The following is a 27,038-nucleotide window of genomic DNA, read 5'->3' on the forward strand; positions in this document are numbered from 1 at the left end:
GCTTCCCCAGAGGACCGGTTCCTCCATTGGCCCTTCTCTGCACGCCACGTGCTGGGGGCTACTTGACCTCAAGTAAGAGAATAGAATAGACAGGTGAAGGTTCTAATTATTCTACCCAATACCCTGTGCAGAGAGATGAATTCAGTCACTGAGACTTTCTGGACCCTAGAACAGGCATGTAATACTGGGTAAGGGGAAATGGCATGAGGTTGGCGGGACTACAGCCACTTCGAGGGCTTTGGCTTCTCATTCTTTAATGCTTAGCCTGCCTGCTCGCTTCCCTGCTGGGGTAGGTGCTCTGACCCCCCCTCTTCCGCTGCTGCTCAGTGGGGTCCTCACCCTCTGAGCCCACTGGCTGGAGTTTCTGGGAACAGGACATGGTGCAGATGCTCGTTTCCTGTGTCACACTAGCTGCTGACTTTCCCAATGCATAGCTGAGCCGGAGCCCAAGATTTGCAGCTTGGCCATTGCATGTTAACTTGCAACAATATTAGGGTCCCGATAAATCAGAAAGTTATAGATAAGTCATCTGCTGTATTCTTGTAGACTCTTTGGTTCAAAGCACTTTATGGGTTGAACTTAAGTACTTTCGAAGTAAAGAGTGATCTGTGTACAAATATGTGGGAAGTTAGTTCATTTTCCAGAAGCACCAGGAGCAAATAAAGAAAACATTTCTAAACCTATCCACTGTGAACAACCTAGACACTGGAAGATTATTGCTGGGAGGAAGGAACTGAATATAAATGAGAAAGAGCCCAGCAGCTTTAGCCATCATTGTCATCATATAGCTTTAATACTTCTATCATTTCCAAAGAATATATCAGTCTCCCCTTAAATGCAGTTTTGCTTCCTGTGGTTTTGGTTTTCCACAGTCAACCGCAGTCCAAAAACATTAAAAGGTAAATTCCAAAAGTCAACAATTCATAAGGTTTAAGTTGCATGCCTATATGGTTCAGTATTATCCATAGTTTCAGGTGTCCTGGGGTCTTTTACATATCCCCACAGATAAGGGCAGACTATATTATATATGCTTTCTTACCCATTTTAAAAAATAATATTTTTATTGATTTCAGAGAGGAAGAGAGAGGGAAGAGAGAGATAGAAACATCAATAATGAAGAGAGAATCATTGATTGGCTGCCTCCTGTATGCCCCCTGCTGGGGATCGAGCCCACAACCCAGGCATGTGCCCTGACCAGAATGGAACCGGGACCCTTCAGTCTGCAAGCTCATGCTCAACCACTGAGCCAAACCAGTTAGGACTTTCACCCATTTTTATTTTTGCAAGAAGCCAGTACAACTTGTGGTAGAAGGTGCTTTCCTGAGTTTTCATTTCTTTTTCTTATTTATAGTAATCACTCAATAGTAAGACTTTCCTACATATTGACCTTTTCTTACTACTTTCCAACCTTAGAAACAAGTAAATATTCTGAGCAATATGCATCTGAAAAGAAATATCTCCTTTCGGTATTACTTTAGGTCCCTAAACCTTTTGATGGCCCACAAAGACTGCATTCTTCCAATCCCAATTTGTCAACACTAGATTTTGGAGAAGAGAAAAACAATTCTGATGGCTCTGAAACCTCATCTGAGTTTTCTAAAATGCAAGAAGATCTGTGTCATATTGCCCATAAAGGTACGTGTTTAATGAAAATATTAAGTGCATGTCTGAATGTGGGCTGTCCTTGGAGAAGGAACTCGGTTGGTTAATTTCCTGATCTTTTGAGATTTTAGGCTACCCTTTTTTTTTTTTAATTTCCCTAAGAAGTGTCTTCTAAACTCATTAGGGGAGATAGTGAGAGCATTAGGTATGATTTAAAAGCTGAGTAATTTATATGCTGCTGATAGGGATGTAAATTGGTACTATAAAAAAAATCTGCCTATTCAGCAACCCCACTTTAAAGAATTCATTTGTAGGAATTAACTTAAAATTTATTCAAATAAAGGTATTTATTTTAGCATTGTTTATCACATCAAAAATTAGGAATAAATGTTCAACATCATTAGCCAGTAGGAAATGCAAATTAAAACCATGATATTACCACACACCTATAAGAATAGCTAATGTTAAAAAAAATACTGATAGTACCAAATGCTGGTGGCAATGCAATATGATACAGTTACTCTGGACAGAAGTTTGGCAATTTTATATAAAAATAAACACACCATGCAACCCAACATTCACATTCCTGGCACTTATCCCAGAGAAAATGTACACACAGATACCTTTACACACGTGTTCAAAGCAAGTTTATTTGTATTAGCCAAAAACTGGAACAACCCAAATGTTCTTCAACAGATGAATGGTTAGACAAACCATGGTATATCCATCCAATGGAATGAAAGGGAGTAGACTGTGGTTATACACGAGTTGAAGGAACCTCGGGGGCATTATGCTGACTGAAAATATGATTCCACTTACTAACACTTTTGAAGTGATAAAATTATAGAGATGGAGAAGAGATTAATGGTCGCCCAAGGTTACAGACAAGGAGGAGAGAAAGGAGGAAAGTATAAAGAGGTAGCAAGAGGGATCTTGGTGGTGATGAATAGTTCTGTATCCTGATTCGGATGGTGGCTCCACAAACATACACGAATGACAAAATTACATTGACTTATATTTACACACATAAACATAAATAAGAGTATGTAAAACTGGTGAAATCTGAATAAGAGCAGTCAATCCCAATGTCAGTTTCCCGGTTTTGATATTGTACCATAATTATGTACGATATTATACTGTGGGAAATTGGTTGTAGGGTACCCAGGACTTCTCTGTACTGTTTTTGCCACTTCCTGTGAGTCTATAATGACTTCAAAATTGAAACGTAAAAATAAATTAGAGATCACCTAAATGCCCCAAACAGAGGGACTGTATTTTTTAATGTAATATAATCATATGATAGAATAGTCAATAGCCACATAATAATAATAATAATAATAATAGCTTATTTTGAGCTCAGAGCTGTCTGTCAGATAGTTGTCTCGCACTTGTCTTGCACTGTATTTCATTTAATTCTAGCAACAACCTAGGGAGTAGGTGTTAGTGTAACCTCCATTACACAGGTAAGAAACCTGAGGCTTAGAGAAGCCGAAGAACTTCCTGCAGGTCACATGGTAGAAAATAGCCAACTTGAGAGTTGAATCCTCACCGGCCTGACCCCAGAGTCTCTACTCCTCACTTGGTGGCTCACTGCCCTTTCATGGGGTAGCCAGGGGCATTTTTACAGAGACGGGAAGGGAGAAGTTCATAGCATATCATTGAGTAAAAATACAAGGTCACAAAACAATCCATAGGTATGATCCCATTTTCTCAGAAAAAATGAACTATATAAACCTGGTGTGTATAGGCATACTCAAAAGTCTGAATGGATATACACCAGCATTTTCATGATGGAGACTGAGATGTAACACTTATTATCTCCTTTGTGTTTATATTTTTTTAATTTCATCTATTAATCATTTTTAAAGAAGAAAATAGGTTAAATATTTTTAAATGGGAGGGCTGTGCTTGCAGTAGGCAACAAGACATTCCCTCTATGTTTTTTATAATATTTTTTTATTGATTTTAGAGAGAGAGCAAGGGAGAGGGAGAGAGAGATAGAAGCATCAGTGATGAGAGAGACTCATTGATCAGCTGCCTCCTGCATGCCCCTGACTGGGATTGAGCCTGCAACTCGGGCATGTGTCCTGACCAGAATCAAACCGTGACCTCTTGGTTCCTGGGTCGATGCTCAACCACTGAGCTACACCAGCTAGGCAGACATTCTCTCTATTGCCTTGCTCTCCTAGACCAGTATTTCTCTTCTTTCCTTTTATTAATTACTTTAGCTCTTTTTTTCCTTAGTCTGAAAACCTAAAACATGTTGGTTATGGGGAAGCTATTTCATGCTCTTTGCAGATTCCTACCTCAAACTCTTGCCCTCGCTGGAACTTTGTCAGTGTTTTGCAGTGCAGCTGTATGTGAAATGGGCAGAATTACCTGCCCTGGCCCTTTAAAGCTCTTCTCCCCGCCTCTCCCCCCATGTGTCCTCTACTGTTAAAGCATCAGTTACAATTAGGCATTGCCTGTTAGCTTTTGTGGGAGGAATGCCTATAAAACACATTTACTTTTTAATAATATGAACTGTCTTTTTAAAAATGGGAAACTGCTGCCTCCCGGCAGAGGGAAATGCCTGCATTTTACCTACACGAGGAGACGGCTCCTCAGCAGGAACAGGGTCCGTTGATCCTGTCCTCCCGCAGAGGACCCGGCCGCGGGGCCGTCGCTAATGGCCTTGGCCAGCTGCTCCGTCTTTGGGGCTTTGTGACAGCCAGCTGGCAGCGGGCTGCCCCATACCTAGGCGAGGTCAAGGTCCGTGCTCGAGAAAGGTGCAGGCGCACTTCGTCCACAACAGCTGGGGCCCGCGGGGTTAGAGACAGTAAATTCCACAGGGAGCCTAATGAGCTTGTTCCCCTCCTGGGGCCACTCAATTACAGCTCACCACAGGGGCCTCGCCAGTGTGGCCCAGTGGTGGAGTCGTCATTTTTTAATGGTTTTGAGCTTGTGGAAGCATTGCATAAAAAGCCAAGTACGTCACGAGGATGTCATTTTCATCAATTAACAGTTAAAAAACACATATGGCTTAAAGCAAAACCAGACTATTTATCAAACATAATACAGAATTGGGCATAAAAATCTGCTGGGCACGGACAATTGTATTTATGCAAATCATGAGTAAATCAGTAGGACCATTTAATGAAATTACTCAGTGTGTTTACATTTAAATAATCTTTTAGATAAAATACGGGTTAGAAAGTATTTTAAAACCATGGACATTCTGTGAGGTTTGGAAATTAGGGGATGCAGATTACAAAAGATGAAACCACCCCAGATATTTTAGGTATACTAGTATTAACGTTTTAAAGAAAATTCACCAGAATGTGGTTTTTTGGATGCTATACGTGGCATGCTTTCTCACTGTTTCCTTAAAGCATTCTTGAGGTGTGGGCACTTTCCATACATGCAGATGTGGAGACTGAGGACTTGTCCAACATCTAAACAGTAACTAAGTGGTAGAGTAGGATGTTGGCTCACGTTTGCCTTATTACAAACTTCTTAACCTCGTACCATACTGCCACCAGGGAGGTGATGTCTGTGATTTGCGTGTCTTCCTCAAGATCTTATTCTTTTCTGAGAAACTTCTAGAGAAGGGGCATATTAAAAAATAGAGCTCAGGTAAATTAAGAGTATGGGTGTCCTTCAGTACCAGCCTTGGCTATCCAAACATGCTGTCTGTCCTCTCACCACTTAATAAAGGACAGCATGGACTAGCTGGCGTGGCTCAGTGTTTGAGTGTCGACCTGTGAACCAGGAGGTCATGGTTCAATTCCTGGTCAAGGCACATGCCCGGGTTGCGGGCTCAATCCCCAGTGTGGGGTGTGCAAGAGGGAGCTAATCAGTGGTTCTCTCTCATCATTGATGTTTCTATCTATCTATCTACCTATCTATCTATCTATCTATCTATCTATCCATCCCTCTCCCTTCCTTTCTGAAACCAATAAAAAAAATATATTGGGGGGGAGAGAGGGGAGAGACGGCATGGAAGCCGGCAGAAACAGGAAAGGTAGAGATCACTAAGAGTCAATTGTATGATGCTTATGGCATTCCATTTTGTCAGAAGGTCAACTTGTGTCCACTCTCTTGGTACAGTGAGGGCATCTGAGAAATGGCTAAAGACAGTCTGGGAAAGAGATGAGTGAACAGAGAGGCCGTAATTGCCTTCCGATATTTGAAAGCCCCGGGAAAGAGGCCAATGAGGAGACTCTGGGGTAAATGTCAATGTAGGAGCACAAAGGACTTTCTTCCCCAGAAGAGTGGACTGCTTTAGGAGACAGCGAATGCTCTGAGAAGCATGGGCCCAAAGGCCTTGTGACCAGGAGATGCTGGTCCTTCTGTGTGGCGGTGGCCTTCCTGGTGTGTGAGGTTCTTTGTCGTTGAGCATCTAAGACTTTCCATGTGGTCTTGTTTATTATCAGATATCCATCGGTGTGCTACACCAGTTATTTTTCTTTTTCTTTTTCTCTAGCATCATGTTGGGAATTAGTGAGAGAACACTCCTGTCACAGGGAATATTCCTGACCTCTGAGATTCTTAACCATTAATATAAATATGATCTCTCTGTGTGCTGGGTCAGGAGACTGCTGTAAAACACTGTATTTTTGTCCCCTGAGTGGGCCTAAGCCAGTGGTCGGCAAACTGTGGCTCGCGAGCCACATGCAGCTCTTTGGCCCCTTGAATGTGGCTCTTCCGCAAAATACCATGGCCTGGGCGAGTCTGTTTTGAAGAAGTGGCGTTAGAAGAAGTTTAAGTTTAAAAAATTTGGCTCTCAAAAGAAATTTCAGTCGTTGTCCTGTTGATATTTGGCTCTGTTGACTAATGAGTTTGCCGACCACTGGCCCTCAGCAGTCATTTAAGAAATTTAGTGCATGAGGATCTGGTCTTCTGAGTCCCTTTGTCAGGTGGCTTTGACCTTAAAATTAAATATAGTGACTATATGAGTTTCTTTTGGCTTACTTAGTGCCCACCACAGTCTTGTCCACTATACATTTCGAACCAAAAGGTGCGTGTTCTGCCAAGTTAGAATTTTTAATAGGAATCTTCTAGCTTGGTTGACCGCCTAGCTTTAGTGCAGGCCTCTGAAAGCCAGAGGAATTGATTAGCAAAGTGGCAGGCGGCCAAGTGCCACATTTATTTGATTTAGAACAATAAATAAGACAGTGAAAAAAATTGTAACGAATGTTAACTAGACTTATTGTGGTGATCATTTTGCAGGGTGTACAACTATCGAACCATTTTGTTGTGCACCTGAAACTAATGTCATATTACCAATTATACCTCAATTTAAGAAATGACAGTGAAGCGGTACCCCCCAGGGACCCACTCAGCTGGGCGACGGGTCCTGAGGAGTTGCAAAGGCGGGCAGTGCCTGTCTAATAGACATGAGATGCCGTTCTTAACTGTGGGGCTGTTGCTTTCCTGCTGAGGCTGCTCTTCTGCTGCTCAGTAGATTCTGGTCGATCCCTCATTCATAGAACCTGTACCTGCATGCGGTTGTTTATCCGTATTGTCCTGGCAAAAGACCGCAGAATCCTCCTGAAACTGCTGCTGCATTTCAGGAAACTAGTCACCACTTGCATTGTCCTGTTTCTATCACCATTACTTTTGCAGTAAAATTTATGATTTTTTAAAAAAATTTAAATATATCTTATTGATTTTTTTACAGAGAGAAAGGGAGAGGGATAGAGTTAGAAACATCGATTAGTTACCTCCTGCACACCCCCTACTGGGGAATGTGCCTGCAACCAAGGTACATGCCCTTGACTGGAATGGAACCTGGGACCCTTCAGTCTGCAGGCCGACGCTCTATCCACTGAGCCAAACCGGTTAGGGCAACATTTATGATTTATTGTATGCTCTACATTGGGTTAAGTGCATTATCTCAGTCAACTCCCTAACGATCTTATAAAGTAAATGCTATCATCATCCCCATCCACACATGAGGTAACTGGAGTTCAGGTCCACCATGCACTTGTCCAAAGTCATACAGGGAGGAAGGGATGGAGCTGGGAGGAATCCAGGGCTGGTGTGGGAGCCCACACTGTTGGTCACTCTGTTGTGCTGCCCGTTATTTGCTTAATCAAATCCTTTAAATCAAAGAGCTGACGTTATTAGAAATTGTAGTACCTGCTGACCCTTGACCTCTGTCTTATGTAGAGAGAAGCACCATACTGCGTGTGTGTGTTTAGACAGATTGCTTATTTGTACTATGACTTTGGGAAGATGCTCTAAGTCTATCATTAAACACCACAACTTCAGTGACAATGATTTATTGTATGAGGTTCCATGGTCCTTGTGGCTTTGAAATGAAGGGAGTCAATAATGCGTATTTCATTTCTGTGATACTAAATAGGCCACTCTTGAATAGCAATACCTCTAAAAATGCAACCCGTGGAATTCAATAATATGCCAAGACACTTGAGCAGAAATATGTCTCTTCCTTCTTCTTGCCCTTCTAAGGCAAAATATAATTAAGGAGCTTGGAAAGATAATACCCATTATCAATTTAGATGACAGTTTTCTCATTCTTATGAGGTAATTTGTACATTCTGTGATCAACGCCTGCTGAATTTTTTGTTGTTGTTGTGTGTGTTAATGGTTTTTAAAACATCAGTTCAGGCATCTGCTAAGCTCTCTTTATACCCGAGTGCTCACTGAAGTGAGCAGAGTAGCCAACTGCCAAGTTTAGGGTGGGGAGTTCTGGGTAAAGCAGCTGGAAAGACTAACTAGGAAGAGGGTAGGTAACACCTTATGCATTTTGAAATACTTTCAAACTCACAGACAAGTTGCAAGAACAATACAAATAATTCCCATATATACTTTACCCAAACTCACCATTTTTAATATTTTGCCGCATTTATTTTATCTCTTTCTACACACGTCCACTTACACATGTGCTTATTTTTCTGAACTGTGTGAGTCGGAATCATGTCATGTCTTTCCTATGCCTTCATACCGCAGTGTGGATTTCCTAAGGATAGGGATATTCTTAATCACAGTTCAGTCATGAAACCCAGGAACTTTAGCACTGAAACAGTACTGTTACCTATTCTACCTTCCATATTCAGACGTTGCCAGTTATCCTGGTGATGCCCTTTCGTAGCTCTTTTCCCCTTCAGTATAGGAACTAGGCCATGATCATATATTGGGTGTAATTGTTGTGCCTGTTTAGCCTCCTTTAACCAAGGTCAGTTCCTCAGCCCTTCTCTTTGATGAAATTGACATATAGGCCAAATTTTAGAAATAGGATGTTCCTTATTTTGGGTTGTCTGCTGTCTCCTCATGATCAGATTCAGATTGTCTGTCCCCGGTCGGCGTACGACAAAAACAACATTGTGTCTTTTCAGGGTATTTCACCCCAAATAACACCAAGCCCATCTGACTCTCCCCGGTGATTAATTTTGGTCACCAATTAAGGTGCTATCTGCTTTCCCTACTGCATTGTTACTGTTGTTATCCTGAAAACCAATCAGCTTTGTTTTCAAACATTTCCAGTATTTGGAGATACAAAGAAAACTAAGTATTAATAAGAATCCAGAAGAATAGTTCTTTCAAGTGTCAAAACTTCTTGATGATAAGTCATAAAATTATGGAATTTTATAGTGGGTAGGGGCTTTGGAATTGCAAATGTGATTTTAAAAATTTAATAGGCTTTATTTTTCAGAGCAATTTTTGGTTCACAGCAAAATTGTGCTTATAAACTACAGGGTTTTCATATACAATACCCTCCTTCCCCCGCCTCCCCACTCCCCCATACACGCACACACAGCCTCCCCCACTATCAGCATCCCTCCAGAGTGGTCCCGTTGTTACAGTCATTAAACCTACATTAAAACATCATTATCACCCAGAATCCGTAGTTTAGGTTAGGGTTCACTCTGAGTGTTGTACATTCCAGATGTGTTTTTAAAAAGTCAACTTAGAGTTGACTTTCCTGCACTCTAAATATTCAGGGCTGTTACTTTTCTAAGTTCTCTTATAAGAAATAACATCTCTCTATATTTCATTTTTAATTGTGCCTCTTCCTTCATTCCTTTTTATAATAATTATATCTTTATAGTTTACTTCACTTTAAGGTCGGCTTTTAATACCATATCAACGGAGAGAGAGAAGCTGAAGCAGCTGATGGAGCAGGACGTCTCGTCCCCCTCTGCCCCGGTCATTGGTCTGAAGCGTGCCCTGTCATCCGTAAGTGCCATGTCTGTGTCCACAAATGCCTGACAATGTGGCCAGGCTCCTGAATTTCCTATATTTTCCATCTCCGTGGTTGTGTGAAAAATTCATGAGAAAACCAAACAAATTATCCAAATTATATTCTAGTCTTTCATCAGATCTGCTTATTCTAAAGACCCAAACTAAGCCTACTCCAAATCTTAGTAGCTAGTATTTCACTGAGCATAAGCTATACTTCATGTTTGGTTTCCTCCTCCTTATCTTGACTCTTCTGATTCTGTAAAGCTTTTGTTGTGTGTGTGTGTGTGTGTGTGTGTGTGTGTGTGTGTGTGTGTGTGTGTGTGTGTGTATGTGTGTGTGTATCTGACAGACATTGGTTTGTTTGTGCTTACAGCATCTGACAGTTGGACATTTCTGTACCTAAGACTTCACACGCTTAGACTGACTTCCCAAATCACAGGCAGCAGAACTAAATTCTAAGTTCACCCTTGTCCTCCCTGCTGCACAGCACAGATTCTACTTACCACTCTTCCAAAGATGTGAAAATGATTTGATTTGATTTGATTTGATAGTAGGAAACATTTAGCTTCCCCCTGCCCTTGGGCAGAGGGAGATGAGTCACATGCAGCGTAGGGAACAGTCTGCCTTTGCACCACAGAAGTCAGGCCTCGGCTGTCCATCAGGAAGCCTTTCTGTTATTTGCTCTCTCTCCTTTTTTTCATCGACTCCAGTTTATCCCTCACAAGAGCTAGGCTCCACTGAAGGGCTGTGTCCTAGAACTCTCTGCCTTGAACGGCTGATGTGGTCTGGCTGCTCACTTTGTGTCTATCAAAAAGCTAGGGAAGTTTTAAAATGGCATGCTCATTGCTTCTCCTTTTGCTCGTCCTTTGGAATTCCCATGGTAACGAGAGTGTGCGCACCGTGAAATTGCCATCAGAAGAAATACTGAACTTCCCATTTAGGGTCAGGTAGGGGAGACGAATTTTAGGATCTTGTTTTCAGAAGCCAACTGAGAGAACTTAGAAAGTAGCCATTCGTGTTTCCTATCACCATGTTACTGAGAAGAGTCATGGTCTTGGTGTAATGTTAATGGTAAATGCATTACCAGGAATACATACTGTTATTGTAAAATACCCAAGGAATATGCACTCGGTTGAACATTTCAAGTATGTTGCCTCTGAAAGAAATAAGAAACAATGTGGACTGACTGCATGTCCAGAGCCTTGAGGAGCTCTGGGATCTTCAAGGTCATAGAGAGAAACACCTCGTGGGACTGTAGTCCCAAGCCTCACACTGGGTGTTACTTTGGTTCCAGAGAAGTGAGGTGGCTCTCTCTCTCCCTCCGCCCCCCCCCCTCCCGTTTTTTAGTTTATTTAGTGGCAAAAGCACTTCTCATTGTCCCAGGAGGTTGGCTTTCAGTGCCTTCTCAGGCACCTCTCTCCTGCCCTCGTCCCGTGAGGCCTGGCCTCCTCTGGTAGAGACTTTGAGATGCATTTGGCCCTGGTGTCCCAGGCCACAGTCGTCCTCACCTTGGCTAAGAAAGTCCCTCTCAACCCTAGTCAGGATTTTGGAAACTTAAGATCAAACAGAACGATGCTTTCCTTTCTGTCTTAGGTTCCTGATTAAATTGGTTTTTCACAGAGTAAAATTATAAGGCCATCTCGGGGCTATCAGAATGTATATGCTGTGTTGTGTGTGCAATCTTGATATTTTCCTTTCTTCTGCCTGCGGCAGATTCCAGCCCCTGGTATAGATTCCACCCGCTTACGTTAAGATACCAGCGACTCATTGGCCAGAATGAAGCAAGTGTAGAGAGTGTTGCTGCGTGTAACAATCTCTGTTTTGTGTGTTTAGGAAACGTTTACTCAGTGTTTCCTAAATGATTTTCAGGAATTTCCAAATAACCCATTCCATTCATGGGTACGAACAATAAAGCCAAAACCTTTGCTAAGAGATCCGGGCCGCGCCACATCCTCTGTGTGCTCGGCAGGTCGGCCCTGGGCTGTGAGATTCTTGGAAGAGATCAGGAAGACAGACAGACAGGCAGGATGGACCTGGGGGATGTCTGGGGGGACAGACCTTGGAGAGCAGTTAGTCATGAAGCTCACAGGGCAGAGGCGTGAAGGACACGCCTTCCTTTACCATCAAGCCAGTTCCTTCCCAGTTGGGAGGTTGGGGGAGGGAATCAGAGCCGCCTGGGGGAGAGATCAAAGCGGCGGGGTAGCCCCCACCCCACACCCCACCCCTGTGCTCCTATCTTACACCTTCATTCCAGGGCCCTGGCTCTGAGCCCTCATCCAGGTAAGTGAGTTTTGTTTTCCTTTTCTTTAAAAATCAAATATCTTAATCATGAAGAATGAGTAAAACAGTCAACAGCTGTCTATATTGGGAAACAATAAAATTAATCCTCCACAAAATCCTACTTTCCAAGATTTAATTCAACTGGTGTGATCATTAGATAACATTAAAATATGGCCAATCATACGGGGTGAGAGCAGCATCTTTTCTGAAGATGAGAGAAGCTTGGGATCATTAGGGAGGGACGTGGCCAGGGACTGCAGTAGCCCTCTGTGTCCGCAGGCTCCACACCCACGGGTTTAGCCGAACAGGGATTTTTTTTTTTAATATATTTTTATTGATTTCAGAGAGGAAGGGACAGGGAGAGAGAGATAGAAACATCAATTATGCGAGAGAATCACCAACCGGCTGCTTCCTGCACGCCCCCTACTGGGGCACGTGCCCTTGACGAGAATCGAACCCCGGGACCCTTTAGTCCGCAGGCCAAAGCTCTATCCACTGAGCCAAACCGGCTGGGGCAGAAAATATTCTTTAAAAAAATGTTATGTTGTTGCTGCCACGGACCATGTAGTTAGGCCCATGATGCCTACGATGGTTGTGATGGCTGCGATGGTGGGGTCTGTACTGAACATGTACAGACTTTCTTCTTGTCATTATTCCCTAAACAATACAGCATAACAACTATTTGCATAGCATTTACATTGTATGTGGCACCATAAGTAATCTAGAGATGTTAAATCTGTGAGAGGGTGTGCGTAGGTCCTACCCAAATACTACGCCACTTATATAAGGGACCTGAGCACCCGTGGGTTTGGGTGTCTGCCTGGGTGCCGGAGGCCATCCTGGGGATCCCGAGGGACACTGCAGTCACAGCTGGGGAGAGGGAGGGGCCGTGAAACCGCTGGTCAGAATAGGAGCTGGGTGTTTATGATTTCCTTTTCCACCAAAAAAAAAAAGCCTTACTAACCTCTCCTTCCATCTCTGGAAACGAGATTAGAGAAGGGCCGTCGTGTCCAGAGTTTAATATCTTTTATTCCCCAGGCATCTCAGAGCCCGTATCCTGTTGGATAGCATTCAAGGAACAAAGTCCAGGAAGTGCGCCCTGGGGGCCCTGCCACGCGGGGCCCGCTCTGTGCTTTTCTGAAACACTATTTTTAACGTGTTCCAGGCCCTAGCACAAAACACAGACCTTAAAGAACGCTTGCGCAGAATCCATGCCGAGTCCCTGCTCCTCGAGCCCCCTGCTGCTGACAGCCTGGCAGAGGTGGGTAAGGTCCCGGTCTGGTAAGGTCTGGTGACGCCTCTGTGACCTCACAGGGCGCCCTGGCTCCCTCCTCCCCTCCAGAGGGCTGCTCACACCCACGCCTCCCACCACGGGGAGTCCCGGATCCCGAGTCTGCTGCTAACTGCATTTAAACACTGCACACCCTGACCCCCAGAACTCTTCCCTTTGTGCTTCCCCCCCATTCTTCTCCTAAGCATCCCCCGTTTCACGGCGGTACTGCCGCGGGAGCTGTAGAGAGGCAAGTTTTCTCCTGCTCCTTCTGAAGAAACCTCAACTTCCCAGTTCCCTGGGCTTCCTCTGTGAGGCCCACTCCTTCTCTTCTCCTTTTCCTGCGATGCTTTTTTTTTTTTTTTTTCCTTTTAAAAGCACAACCTTACCCTCTCAGGGAAAAAATACTCTTACAACGAAGGGTCTTGGCCAGTTGATACTACATTAAAAATGTCTTTTCTCAAGACTTGGGGTGTTTATCTAAAATACTCTCCGAAGGTGTTTACCATGAGAAATTTCAGAAAAATACAAGTGAAATGCTTGAGAAGTAGAAAAGGGTAATTAGGGTTACAACTGGTTTTAGTTGTCTCTTGTGTTAATATGCCTTCCTCAGATGTGCTGAATTTTTTATTAACAAATTTATTAGGCCGAGGGTATTTAAAATAAAAAATAAGAGGGTAATATACAAGGAGTGTGTGTGTGTGTGTGTGTGTGTGTGTGTGTGTGTGTGTATTTGAAATGGGGACGAGAGGCTGAAATGAAGTCAGCCCACAGGCTGCCAGGCCCAGAGGCACTGGCGGTGATGGTTTAAGGATCGGCAGAATAACTGCCTCAGGCATAAACACGATTTTATTTGTAAAATAAATCGACATGATAGAAGAGGCTCAAAAACCAATGGGAAAGAGATGGATTATTCAATCAGTTAGGTTGGCACAGCTCAAAAGCAATTTGGAAAGCAGTTTAAATCTCCCATTGCACACTAAAATGAATCACTGGAGAATTAGAGTTAAATAGAAAAATTCAACCTGAAAAATATTGATTTAAATATTTATCAAGCCCTGGCTGGTGTGGCTCAGTTGGTTGGGCATGGGCTCGGGCACAAGGGTTGCTGGTTCGATTCCTGGTCAAGGCACATGCCCAGGTTGTGGGCTTGATCCCTCATGCAGGGGGTGGTAATGCAGGAAGCAGCCGATTGATGTGTCACTCTCACATCAATGTTTCTCTCTCTCCCTCTCCATTGCTCTCTCTCTAAAAATCAATTTTAAAAATCTTTAAAAAATATATTTAGTAAGTACCTAGAGTAGGGAGGACTTCCTAAATGTGGAAGTAATAGGAAAAGTTACAAAAGAAATGTTGACTGGATTTGGCTTTTTTCTTAGGGGGAAAATGGTGTGTGTGAAAAAAGAATGCATAGTCCTAGCTGATTTGGCTCAATGGATAGAGCCTGCAGACTGAAGGGTCCCAGGTTCGATTCCAGCCAAGGGCACATGCCTGGGTTGCAGGCTCGATCCCCAGTAGGGGGTGTGCAGGAGGCAGCCAATCAATGATTCTCTCTCATCATGGATATTTCTATCTCTCTCTCCCTCTCCCTTCCTCTCTAAATTCAATAAAATATATTTTTTTAAAAAAAAGAAAGAAAAAAGAATGCATATAATAGACTAGGAAAAATATTTTCAGAGAAAATGACAGACTTAAATAATACTAAGTAGATGATAATGTATTTAATACTTAAATAATTAATAAGTAATAGCAAGCAACTTAAGACCTCAACAAATAAATGGGGGCGGGGGTGGGGAGACACAATTTACCCCAAGTACAGATAATTTTTTAAAAAATCTTCCATTTAGTAATACTTATAAATTCACAGGAAAGTGTAAAGAAATGCAGAGGGTGGGCCTCCTCCAGTGTTAGCATCTCTATATCCAGTTTCTTTTAAAAAAGGACAAAACGTTCAACCTAATTCTTAACAAAGAAGTGCTAATTAAAACAAGCACATTAGGACAAAGTATTTCTAAATTGAAGTGTTTGGTGCCCTTACGCACGTAGAGAAAGCAGAGGTGCTCTTGCTTGTTGATGCAATTAGGTGACATATATTTTACCTTTAACATTTTTAATAATTCTAGTTCTGAAAACTGATTCTAAGGAATAATGAGATACAATCAAAGACACATTTGCAAGCATGTTCCCCATCTTTACAAATTTGGAAACACCTTTAATTTCCAATAAAGGAAATGGTTCCCTATGACACACAATTAAAATAAAATATTCTGTATCAACTAAAGGTCATTGTGTCAAAGAACGTGTAACAGCCCGAGGAAGAGTTCACGATGTAATGTTACGTGACTTGAGCAGATTAGATAAAGACAGTGGACAGTGGGGTCCCAATTTTTCACGCACAAAAAAATTACACCCAAATATTTTTTTTAATATATTTTATTGATTTTTTATTACAGAGAGGAAGAGAGAGGGATAGAGAGTTAGAAACATCGATGAGAGAGAAACATCGATCAGCTGCCTCCTGCACACCCCGCCACTGGGGATGTGCCCACAACCAAGGTACACGCCCCTGACCGGAATCGAACCTGGGACCCTTCAGTCCGCAGGCCGACACTCTATCCACCGAGCCAAACCGGTTTCGGCTACACCCAAATATTTTAATACAAAAAAATACATCACCAGGTTAATAGGAGCCACGTCTGGGGAACGAGACTTCAAATGATGTTTGTTTACTTTTTGTATGTTCTGTTTTGAACACGTTACTTTTATCTTCAGAACAGATGTTAATTTTGAAAATAATTTATAGTGCAGTGTTGTTTGGGGGAAGTTTATAACATCAAATGGATAGAGAGAGATTACAATTATTTCAAAGCAAAGCTGTATGTGCAGAGAGGGTCGTAGAGAAATGTATCAAAATAGTTGCTGTGGTCGCTTCAGTGTGATGGGATTATGGGGCTCTCTCCCTTTTCTCTGTTTACCTTTTGTAACTGAAAAAATAGACAAAGTTGAGGGGACATCATTTCATTGAACTGACCGGATTAATATGTTAATAAACGAAGCCCCGGGCGGTGCAGACCCTGTGCTGGGTGCAGGCCCGGGAGCTTCCGTAGGCGATAATCGCAAGTAGCTGGGGTGGAACAGCAGAAGGGGCTGGGGCTGGGGTGTTCCTTTCGGCGTTGATCAGCCCGGACACCCTCTGACACTTCAGTCTGGGAGGAGGGTGGAGAGCGCGTGACTGGTAATAATTAATGAGTAGAGCAGCTAAATAAATCATCAGGGTCTTACGTGGCAGCGGCACACCAAGGACAGGGCACTTCAGTGAGCACTGCAGGAGCTCCCTCGCTCACCACGCTGTCTCCCTGTCCCTGGAGGGTGGGGGGTGGAGGGGGGGACAGCGGTGGTGCTTACTTGCAGATCCCACAGTGGTCTCTGTTAGGGTAGAGAGAAGCCTGCTTTCCAGAAAGCTGAGCGGATGTTAAAATGGGGAGGGTCTTGGAGCGAATGCCTCGGGCCAGCTGTCTTCGTTAGGAAGAATCCAAGGCCAAGGGGTCGCATTTACATGTGTCCCCGAAGTAAGCATCTCATCAGGAGGCCTTGCCCTGTGTCAGTGATGAGCGTCCGCCGGGGCCCTCCTGTTGAGCACCCCCGCCGGGGCACCCTTCGTGTGTGAGACGGAGGAGTGTGTCCTGAACTGGCAGAACCCCTGGGGAAGACATACTCTGCGCTAACCTTTGTTCCCCCAGTTATTCTGGGACGCTCTCATCAGATACATAACGGCATAGGAGCAGCTCCTGTGTCAGCCCAGTGAGAGACGGGGGCTCCCGGAGGGAAGTTCAGGGCATCAGTCTCCTCTGGGTGGGCGGAATCGCAGCCTCTTGTCCTGAATCCGTTCTCAGTCCTCCAGGCCTGTCGCTGTCACCTCTCTGTGGAGCCCGCCCCAGGCCAGAGCCGCTTTGGGACAAGCTCACCTTCCTCTCCGCTCTCTCTGTTCCACGGTCTTGGTCTCAAAATGCTGGGTGTGTTCTCTGCACCCCTCATTCAGGCCAGACGCCTGCTCTCATCCATCATTGTGTCCCTCCAGGGCCAGCACAGAGCAGTGGCTCAGTTTGTTGAAATACATTGAATTTTTCACTTACAACTTGCATCGAAAGTACCCCAAGTATTCAGGTCCTTCCCGGTGGGAAAGTATAGACCAGTGGTTCCCAACCTTTTTTGGCCACGCCCCACCTAAGCATCTCTAAAATCCTGACATCCCCTCCCCACCCCCCACAATGACATATAATTCGTATTATTCAAAAAGTGAACTCCTATTCACATGGAGGAAGCCTAAAAGGCCATTAACTTGGTCTAAACAAGCTTCCAAAGAACATGGCTCCCATGAAAGAGAAAAATAAAAGAACCAAAGGACAGTTGAAGTACTGAGGAAGAAACCACTAAGAAATTGTTTTAAAAAAATGAAATTATATGAAAAAGTAGCAAAGTTTTAGGACATATAATAGAGAACTGAAATGCATAAATATGTCACAATATATATCTATATACTGTGTATGAGGCCCCTAGGACCATAAGAAATGCAAAAAATTCACTGTTAACAACTCATTCTCTAATTGCCCCCCTTAAAAATCAAACTGCCCCCCTGTGGGGGGTGTGCCCCAGTGATGGATAAAACCAGGCTTCTGGCCTCAGTGAGTGGAACCACTGATCTAGCCCCAGGGAAGAAGGGGTGGAGAGCCAGGCAGGATGAGAGCTTCGCGGTTTGCTGTTGTGTTATTTGCGTAGCAGCCTCTAAAGGGGGTTGGGGACGCCCTTCCCTCGCGGAGTCACTGTGGTTGGGGAGAGACAAGGAGAATTTATTTCATTCATCTATCCATGAATAATGAATGACCTGCCACCGGGGGCGCTTCTGGACCAACACACACTGTTTATTTGTCAAGGGACGGCTCGCAAGCAGCAGGCTGGCCTCCGTGAGCACGTGGGGCAGAAGAAAGCGAGACTGGGCCACGCATGCAGTGCAACTCAGAGGGACGTGTAGGATGAAAAGCAGCGTCCTGCAGCGGTAGAAAATAAGGGGATACGATTCAGGGAGCGTTGGAACGTCTCCCTCTTAAACGCAACCAAGACTGGCCTGGGCCGTCTCTCTCTGGCCTTGAGATTGGCCCCTGTGCCTGAGCGGGGAAGCGCCTGTGAGTGAGGCGCCCATTCGGAGGAGACCTTCGTTTTTCCTTTTATTCCGTGTGCGGCTCGTTTCTCCTCCACTCCGGAGCTGACCTCTGCTTTGAGCTGCTCGTTTGCATGGGCCTGTGACCTTGCGTATCATGCCACCCAATCAGCTGTGTGTTTTGCTTCTCTTGAGACTGTTTCTAAATACGTCTGTATTCTTGTTTTTGTGTTTTAAATAGGAAAACTCCACCGATGACAACCGGCCCCTGGTCCATCAGCTTTCTAATGAGAGCCGGCTCTCCATCACGGACTCCCTGTCGGAGTTCTTCGATGCCCAGGAAGTGCTGCTGTCGCCCAGCTCTTCAGAAAACGAGGTTTGGCATGGTGCTCAGTTCTGTGCCGCAGGGTCTCTCCCGTTGCTGTGCCCCTTCAGGAAATACTCACGTTTAGAAACACTGAGCTCGGTTGCTCCTTTCTACCGTTACATTCTGGGATCTTGTTACAACGCCTACTCCAAATTGCACAAAAGGCTGCAAGACCTTAGAATAAAGAGTCGTGAAAGTAGGTGTTGGTCATCCTTATTTCTGTTACTTGATTTGCTATCCCTCTTTTCAATTACAGGTTAATAATTTTGACTATTAGCAATTTGATATGTAATATTTCTAACTACAGGCCCAGAAATTAGCATCATGGATATTTTTTAATCATTGAATTCAGCCTATACTAATTTACAGCATACAATTATTATATTATCATAATGTTGTAATATGGTCATTATAATACTTTATAATATATAACAATATTTTTAATTTTTTGATTTTTAACAATATTATTTTAAATTGATGCATAAAATTCATACTTTCCTGAGGGGGCAAGTGTCATAGTTGGCCTTGCTGTGTATAGTGTGTATTGATAACTTTATCCCTTTAGAAGTACTCATCTTGCTTATTAATTTCTATAGAAGATTATTTTTTTCACAAATAGTTCAAAGACAAATTGTAACTCATTCTACCCAAACACTAACACATTCTGAAAATGCAGCCTGAGTTAATAAGAATTTTAATAACAACTAAAATCTTGAGTTTACTTGTGTTTTCCTTGTGAGAACTTAAGTGCGAGGATTTTAATAACAGCTGTTTGCTGCAAACACCCCTAGGCAGGCGGGTGAGTGGCCCCAGTAATTACTCCTCTGGTTCGCAGAGTGGGACGGGAAGTGTTTGGTGATTGTGAGTAAAGGTTCTAGGTACACCTGGCTGTTTGCGCTCACTCTAAGGCCCCTTATTTCTTCTCTCCCACAGGGTTCTGAGGACGACTCATATGTCAGTGACATAAGTGATAACCTGTCCTTGGACAATCTCAGTAATGACTTGGACAATGAGAGACAGACCTTGGGTAAGACTTACATTATCTGACCTCTGAAAGTCTGGATCTTCATGGAATACTAGTAAACATACAAAGAGAGCCTGCTGCAGGCAGAGAACTGTAACAAGAACTATGTAAGAAAATTCAGATATGGTCCCCTCTCAGGGTTTTACAGCCAGGTGGGAAGACAGTACTCACTCACATGAGAAAAATGTTTTCATTCACATAACTTTGCCTACTTGTGTAAATTTCTATTTTCTAAAGTAAGGGTATACCAGTTATATAAATATCAAAGATTAGTGCAACAGATATCCCTTATTGGTCAAACATTCTCTCTGCAAACATATTAGAATACAACTTTTTGCCTTTAGGTATCTAGTAGTTTTCATAATTTAGGAATTCTACGGGGCTTATATAATAAAAGGTCTGGTCTGAATGGTAATCTAGCTTCAGATTCTTTAAAATAACACCTTTGGAAGTAATGCACTGATACCTCCTAGAAGTGGGGGCTCTGAAGGTATTCTGAGATGTTCGTTTATTACGGGTTGATCCCGGGAGTGGAATTGATGCCCAGGAAATGGTTGAACCATGGGACACCTGGAGTGTCTTGGCTCTTCCCAAACAGCTCTGATCTAGCAGTTCCGTGAGCAGACGAAGGTCTGTTAAGCGAGGTGCCCGTAGGAGGAATCTGCCCATTGGACAGTTCTCTGCATGGGTCCTGTAGCATCAAATGCTCCCGGTACGCGGTATGCCTCGGGTCTCTACCCAGAGCACCACCTGTTTTCTTACCTACATGGAGAACAGGGACCAGTCAAATCCTTTTTGATATTTCAGTGCTTCCCAGCTCAGTAAGTATATGTGAAATATGATGATGTTGAGTTGTTATCTGAATGCCAATGAGCTACTCTTTGGGAACCACAAGAAAGCCAGGTCATTTTACCATCCTGTGGGAGAACATCCTTTCAGCATCACAGCGGCTGGAAGTCAGATGCTCATTAGGCTCTGTCTTGATTTCAGAGAGGAAGGGAGAGGAGAGAGAGAGAGAAACATCCAGCTCACCCCTTTCTCATATGTTGGTGTGAGGCAAAGATTTCATGTGCAAATAGGCGCAGTTGGGATGGGAGAAGAATTCCAGGGCACAAAGCAATGGAAGCTGTCACAAAGGGAAAGATTGATAGGAGCAAATACCTAACATGTAAATGTTTCCTTCATCAGAAAAACAACGATGTGGCGCAGTGGTTGCACATCAGCCCATGAACCAAGAGGTCACGGTCTGATTCCCTGTAGAGGGTGTGCAGGAGGCAGCTGATCAATGATTTTCTCTCACCGATGTTTCTCTCTCTCTCTATCACTCTCCCTTCCTCTCTAAAAAATAAATAAAAATATATTTAAAAACAAAAAAAAAACCCAAACACACTGGACCAAATTTAAAGTGAAGGTCAAGTGGGGATTAAGTTATAAAACAAATATAAAAACAAAGGATTATCTCTTACTATATAAATAGGAAAGCAGATACTTCAGAAAGGAAGAAATGTTCTTGAAAGCATTCCAAACCACACAAGGAATTTTCTAAATGTAAATTTAAAACAAGGAGATAACACAGGTGGGGAGGGCAGACAATTTGTCAGAAATTAAAATCGAATGATGACGAGCCCGAGAGAGCCTCCGGAGGTGGGCACTCACCTATGTGGCTCACAGATGGGCAGTCGATGCCGTCTTTTCCCTGATCCCTAAGCGCATATGAATCCAAAGTCTAAAAATGGCCATAGTTTATGGCATAGTAAGCCCATTTCTCTATTTCCCATGAAAATAATCAGAGATAGTCAAATATCTAGGAATATGAATATTCACTACTTGTTTGCATGATAGCAACACCTTGAAATAAATCCAAATCCAACAGTAGAAGAATGATTCAGTCAGTTGTGGCATAGCCATGGAGTGGACCTTTTTACAGTCATTATAAATGATGTGCTAGAAGAACTCTGAATAGCATGCAAAAATAACATGTTAACCAAGTAAGCAGGACAGGAAACTAACTAGGCGTACAGTGTGAGGTATATGGGTGAGAAGGCACTAAATGAAAATACTCCAAAATATAGATGGCTACTGTATCTGGGTAGTGGGATCATGATGACTTCTATTTTTTTTTCATACTTACCCTGGAATAAACACAGTTGCTTTTGTCAGAATTTAAAGTGATTTTTTAAGAGTTTAAAAGCTTTTATCAGAATTTGAAGTGCTCTTTAAAAAGAGGTTAAAGAGTTAAAAGTGTAAACAGTAGCCTGCTCTGGACATAGATCCCAGTGTCCAGTTTGGTTATAAGTGCACATACAGCTACGAAGAACTGGCTTTCGCTTGGGGATTTGGCGACCTGCCTGCAAACGAAGTCCGTGAATGTTAGTGCATGTAATTTTTGGTACTTAATTTAGTTGTGCAACATTTCTATCGTATGACTTTCAGTCATATTCTGAATAACTGAGATTTATAGTAAAATTGGGTACTTTTTAGGTAAGGTTTCATTCATGGGTTTTTTTTTTTTTAAATAATAAAGTGGCCGAAACCGGTTTGGCTCAGTGGATAGAGCGTCAGCCTGTGGACTCAAGGGTCCCAGGTTCGATTCCGGTCAAGGGCATGTTGCGGGCACATCCCCAGTAGGGGGTGTGCAGGAGGCAGCTGATCGATGTTTCTAGCTCTCTATCCCTCTCCCTTCCTCTGTAAAAAATCAATAAAATATATTTTTTAAAAAATAATAATAATAAAGTGAAAAGACTTGTAGAGACAACCAGGCTTATTCCCCTTCCAGGGTCGGTTCTTGAAAGCGGTGGGGAAGCCACGTGCAAAAGGAGGACGTGCCTGCCGGCGCCCTGCCCCAGCAGCAGCAGCGTCAGCCTGTGGAACATCCTGAGGAACAACATCGGGAAGGACCTGTCCAAAGTGGCCATGCCCGTGGAGCTGAACGAGCCGCTGAACACGCTGCAGAGGCTCTGCGAGGAGCTGGAGTACAGCGAGCTGCTGGACAAGGCGGCGCACATCCCCAGCGCCCTGGAGAGGATGGTGAGGGCTCGGCCCCGGCGCTGTCCAGCCCCTTCGCCCCAGCGCCCCACCCAGCGCCCGGGCCGCCAGGCCGTCCACGCCGGCCAGCAGTCCGGGCCCTGGCGTTGTTCCTGGATAGGCGCGTTTCTCAGGGACCTCGGGCTCCCCGTGCTCGGCTGGTCTCAGTCACTCTGTCAGGACTGGCCATGTGGCGGGGAGGTGGACAGGGCTTCCTGTGACAGCTGGCGCCTGGGGGTAGTTCTGCTCTGTGGCGCTGCCGCTTCCTCTTTCTCCAGAACTTTCCATGTGATTGTTCTGCTAAGCCTGGCTGGAAAGCCTGCCCTGAGGGCTGTCTGGGCATTTATTTTTACTATCCCAGGTGGACAGAATTTAATCTCTCAAGCTGTTTTTCTCGTCAAGGGTAAATTTCCCTTGAGAATGATTTTGTTTATTTTTGGAATAATATTTCCACAGCTATTTCCTAGGTTTTCAGAAAATAACACTCAGGAGAGATTTTCACATAAGAAAGGTTCTTTTTGTGTTTCCTTCCCCTCCGTCTTAGTCTAGAGAATTGTTACTGGGTGCCTTTTGAAGCTCATCCTAGAGAAAGCCACCTTTGTTCTCTACTCAGCTTCCACTGAAGGGGCTCCCCAGCGTTTCTCATCGTTCCCCATTTGGGGGGACTCCATGGTGGTAAGACTATGGACAGCTCAGCCCTCTCCGTGACTGTGGCTGACTTCGTTCTCCAAAGAGTGTCTGTTCTTTTTGCTTCCTCACGTGTTACCTGCTCAGCAGAGAGGTGGTTGTGTGGGAGGCTGGGACGCCAGTGTGCTCCCCAAATGCGGAGTCTCTGCCCTGGGCATTTGCTGATTGGCTGACTTGGAGTTGGCACGCCCCCTTGGCTTCAGGTCCTAAAGCCACCTTCCAGCCCAAGGAGCTGAATTCTTTCCTAAATTCTAAGCATTCCGCAGTTTCCATCCTAATTAAAACGTCATTACCTTAGTGATTTGAAGATGAAAGGGAACTCTAACTAGTAGGTGAAAGAGACATCCCGGAGGCCTCCGGGGACTTCTCCCATCAAGGAGGCTTTCTTGTTGCTAAAGATAATAAGAGTAGGAGAGAAAAACAGGTGCTGTGTCTTTTCAATCTTTGTTCCTCTTCCCCAGAGAATTTCTGCTGAACAAAGGGAAGCAAATAGCTTCTAAGGCAAGTGTCAAAAGTCAGCTCTTTGCTTTGACGGAAAAGCTTGGCTTTAAAGATGACAGTATTCTTAAAGGTGCTTCATTCTTGCCACAATTAAGAAACCCTGAGGATGTTCAGCTGACTGATTGTTGTCACTGACCTTGAGAAGAAGTTCGAGGCAAAGGATTTGCATTCCGGCACCAAGTGCAGGAGGGGAAACCCAGGAAAGCTGGGAGCCGGAACCTTCCCCTGGGGCTGTGCTCACTGCTCTGTGGGGTCAGCTTGGGCCCTGCATAGAGCTCTGCTGTTCCAGCCCAAAAGGAGGATGCTTGCTTGTGCCTGCCCCCCCCCCCCCCCATCTCCCTCAGCGCTCTGAGTGAGTCCAGGTTCATGTATGCATTCTGGTCTAGTTTAAATTGGGAAGGCGACTCAGGGCGGGTTCAGCGTGCAGTATCGAGACTGTGACCTTGCTGTTTAACAGGTGACGGGCATTGAGGGAGCAGAGAGAGGAACAGTTACCCAGGTTTCAAGAACAAAGGCTGAGTGGAGCATAGGGATCTGTGTTTACAAACCACCAGCCGCTCTAGGGCGCCCCGCCTGTGAGTGGCTAAGAAAGGTGCGCGTCTACTGAACCCTGATGGAGGAAGGGCGCTCAGCTTGTCTTCCCAGAGAAGCAGCTTCCTGGCAGGTGCTGGGCAGAGGAACCGTGGGGACTGTTGCTCAGTATTGGAAAGTAGAAGCTGCTCTTGCTACTTAGGTTTAATTTTTTTGCTGCCCCCGTTTCCCCCCCCCCCCCACCTCCCTCCGAAAGACAAAAAGAAGAATGTGTGTTTTGGGGATCCTGGAAGGGGAACCTATAGAAAGGCTGAGGGCCTCACGGTGAGGGCCATGAAGGGACCTGGTTTCCTCGTGGTCACGGTAGTTTTCCTTCCTTTTCCTTTGTGCGTTTCCCGTTCGTCCTCACCCTTTCGCAGGCGCTGTGCTCCGCCCGGGGGCTTGCTGCTCAGGCTCAGGAAACGACTCGCACTGACTTGCTTTTGTCAAAAGGAGTTTGGCTATTTCTACAGCATCAGACTGGGAACGGTTAAACTTAGGGTGCGAACTCCTGAAATTTGAGGGAAGTTTGGCCTTTCATGCTTTTCTTCCTCCTCCTCCTCCCCCCAAAACCTCAGCAGGACATCAGGATTCTCGGGTGTTGTCCGGCCCGGAGGTGCTGGACCGGGCTGAGCAGCTCACAACCCGGGCAGTTCACGTGGTCCAGAGCGGCACGTGGGAACCCTCTGCCTCCGGGGAGGCAGCCGAACACGGGGGCGGTTTGCACACGTTTGCTTCGTTTGTCTCTGAGGCCGCAGCGAACATCACTGACACCTGCAGCTTTAAACCGAAGCTGGCCCTGGCCAGTGTGGAGCGTGTCCCGGGCACGCAGGTCATGGGTTTGGTTCCCGGTCAGGGCACATCCACGGTCGGGGTGCAGGAGGAAGGCAACCAGTGGATGCTTCTCTCTCACGTTAATGTCTGTGTGTGTCTCTCTCTCCCTGTAAGCTTCCCTCTCTAAAAAAATGGGGAAGGATCAATTAACAATAAATAAATAAAACTAAAATTAAAAAAAATAAATAAACCACAGGTGGTTTGGTTGTCTTCAAACCAGAGGTAAATGTTTGGCTTTCTGAAATAACCCTTACAGAGAGGGAGGAAGCCTTCACCTTGCTCACGTCTTTGTAAAAATGAATGTCTCGGTTACCGGACGATAACGACGCTCTCTCCTCCTCCCCCGCAGGTGTACGTGGCCGCCTTCGCCGTGTCGGCGTACGCGTCCAGCTACTACCGCGCCGGGAGCAAGCCCTTCAATCCGGTTCTTGGAGAAACATACGAGTGTATTCGCGAGGACAAGGGCTTCCGGTACTTCTCGGAGCAGGTGGTTACTCACCCTCTTGTGTGCTGTGTGCGCCCTGTGGTGCTGTGCGCACCACTTGTCCTGAGGAGCCGCTCATGCCTCCCGTGACGGGTGCTTTTGAAATGTTTGTGTTCCGCCTTTCACCAGCTTCACAGCAACTCAGGTGATGATAGGGCTTTTGCACGTGAAGAGAGGGATCGCGGTCCCTTCCACGGACACCGAGCCGCCACCCCCGGGCATGAAGGTCCCAGCACCGCTGAGCTCTCTCGCTTGGCCACATGAATCAGCGGTGCCCTTTCTGTCCCACGTCACAGGGAGAGGAGCATTTGCCCAAACTGCCATTTAGGTTTAAAGGGTGCGCCCTCAGCTCGTTGACACCATCATTCTAGAGCAAGAACGCCCCGCCCCCATCAGGATGGGTAGCGTTATTCTTGATTTTAAGAATAAGCATTCATTCACGTATGTATTCACTCGGCCCATAAATATGTATCGAGCCTATACCACGTGCCTGGCATTGCCCAGGTGCTGGGAGAGCGCAGGGGCGGGGGCCGCGGGGGCCTGTCCTCGGCTAGGATGGGCATACTGCATACCTGTGAGCCGCGGTCCCTGAGCTTCCATGTGACCCCTCCCCTCTCAGGATTAGCAGAGAACGCTATTCAGGGACAGCTTGTATCATAAATCAACGAGTGAGATACAAGACGCCTTAATGAGCCAATTAATTAGGAGTTGTTTATTGCACGAGCCCAGAGGGAGGTGTCTTCCAAATCTCTGAGCACCACATACAGGAAGTCTCCCGTATTTATACTTTTCGAGCCTCTTTGTTTGCAGATATTACAAAGAGCTCTGTGTGAGTTATTGTTACAGACAATTGTAACTTTGAATACATAATGAGTCAGTACTTGGCATAAGAATATGGGAATTATTATCAGTATTAGTCTATATTAGTCTATTACATTGGATGGCTAGCTTGCAAGGTCAGACAGTTAAGTTCATCTTTTTCTATTATTTGAACTAAAAACAAAGTCATTTTACAGAATAAGAGACTGTCTTAAAGTGACAGAGTGTACA

The 27,038-nt window shown here is 44.7% G+C and overlaps 1 protein-coding gene across 4 annotated transcripts in view; it reads left to right on the top strand.

Annotated features, from left to right (window-relative positions):
- The window catches only part of OSBPL3 (oxysterol binding protein like 3), a 149,898-nt gene that overhangs the window by 100,051 nt on the left and 22,809 nt on the right, over positions 1-27,038 (top strand). For 3 of the 4 annotated variants that reach the window (XM_054725998.1, XM_054725997.1, XM_054725999.1), the window contains 7 exons: positions 1,479-1,635; positions 9,659-9,786; positions 13,238-13,333; positions 18,739-18,873; positions 19,798-19,891; positions 22,665-22,915; positions 25,854-25,991. In XM_054725998.1, the coding sequence (XP_054581973.1) occupies positions 1,479-1,635; positions 9,659-9,786; positions 13,238-13,333; positions 18,739-18,873; positions 19,798-19,891; positions 22,665-22,915; positions 25,854-25,991 (999 nt within the window). The remainder of the gene's footprint in view (positions 1-1,478; positions 1,636-9,658; positions 9,787-13,237; positions 13,334-18,738; positions 18,874-19,797; positions 19,892-22,664; positions 22,916-25,853; positions 25,992-27,038) is intronic. The other variant, XM_054726000.1, reaches the window with a different exon arrangement.

This window comes from Eptesicus fuscus, chromosome 14 (genome assembly GCF_027574615.1).
Source record: "Eptesicus fuscus isolate TK198812 chromosome 14, DD_ASM_mEF_20220401, whole genome shotgun sequence".
Classification (NCBI taxonomy): Eukaryota; Metazoa; Chordata; class Mammalia; order Chiroptera; family Vespertilionidae; genus Eptesicus; species Eptesicus fuscus.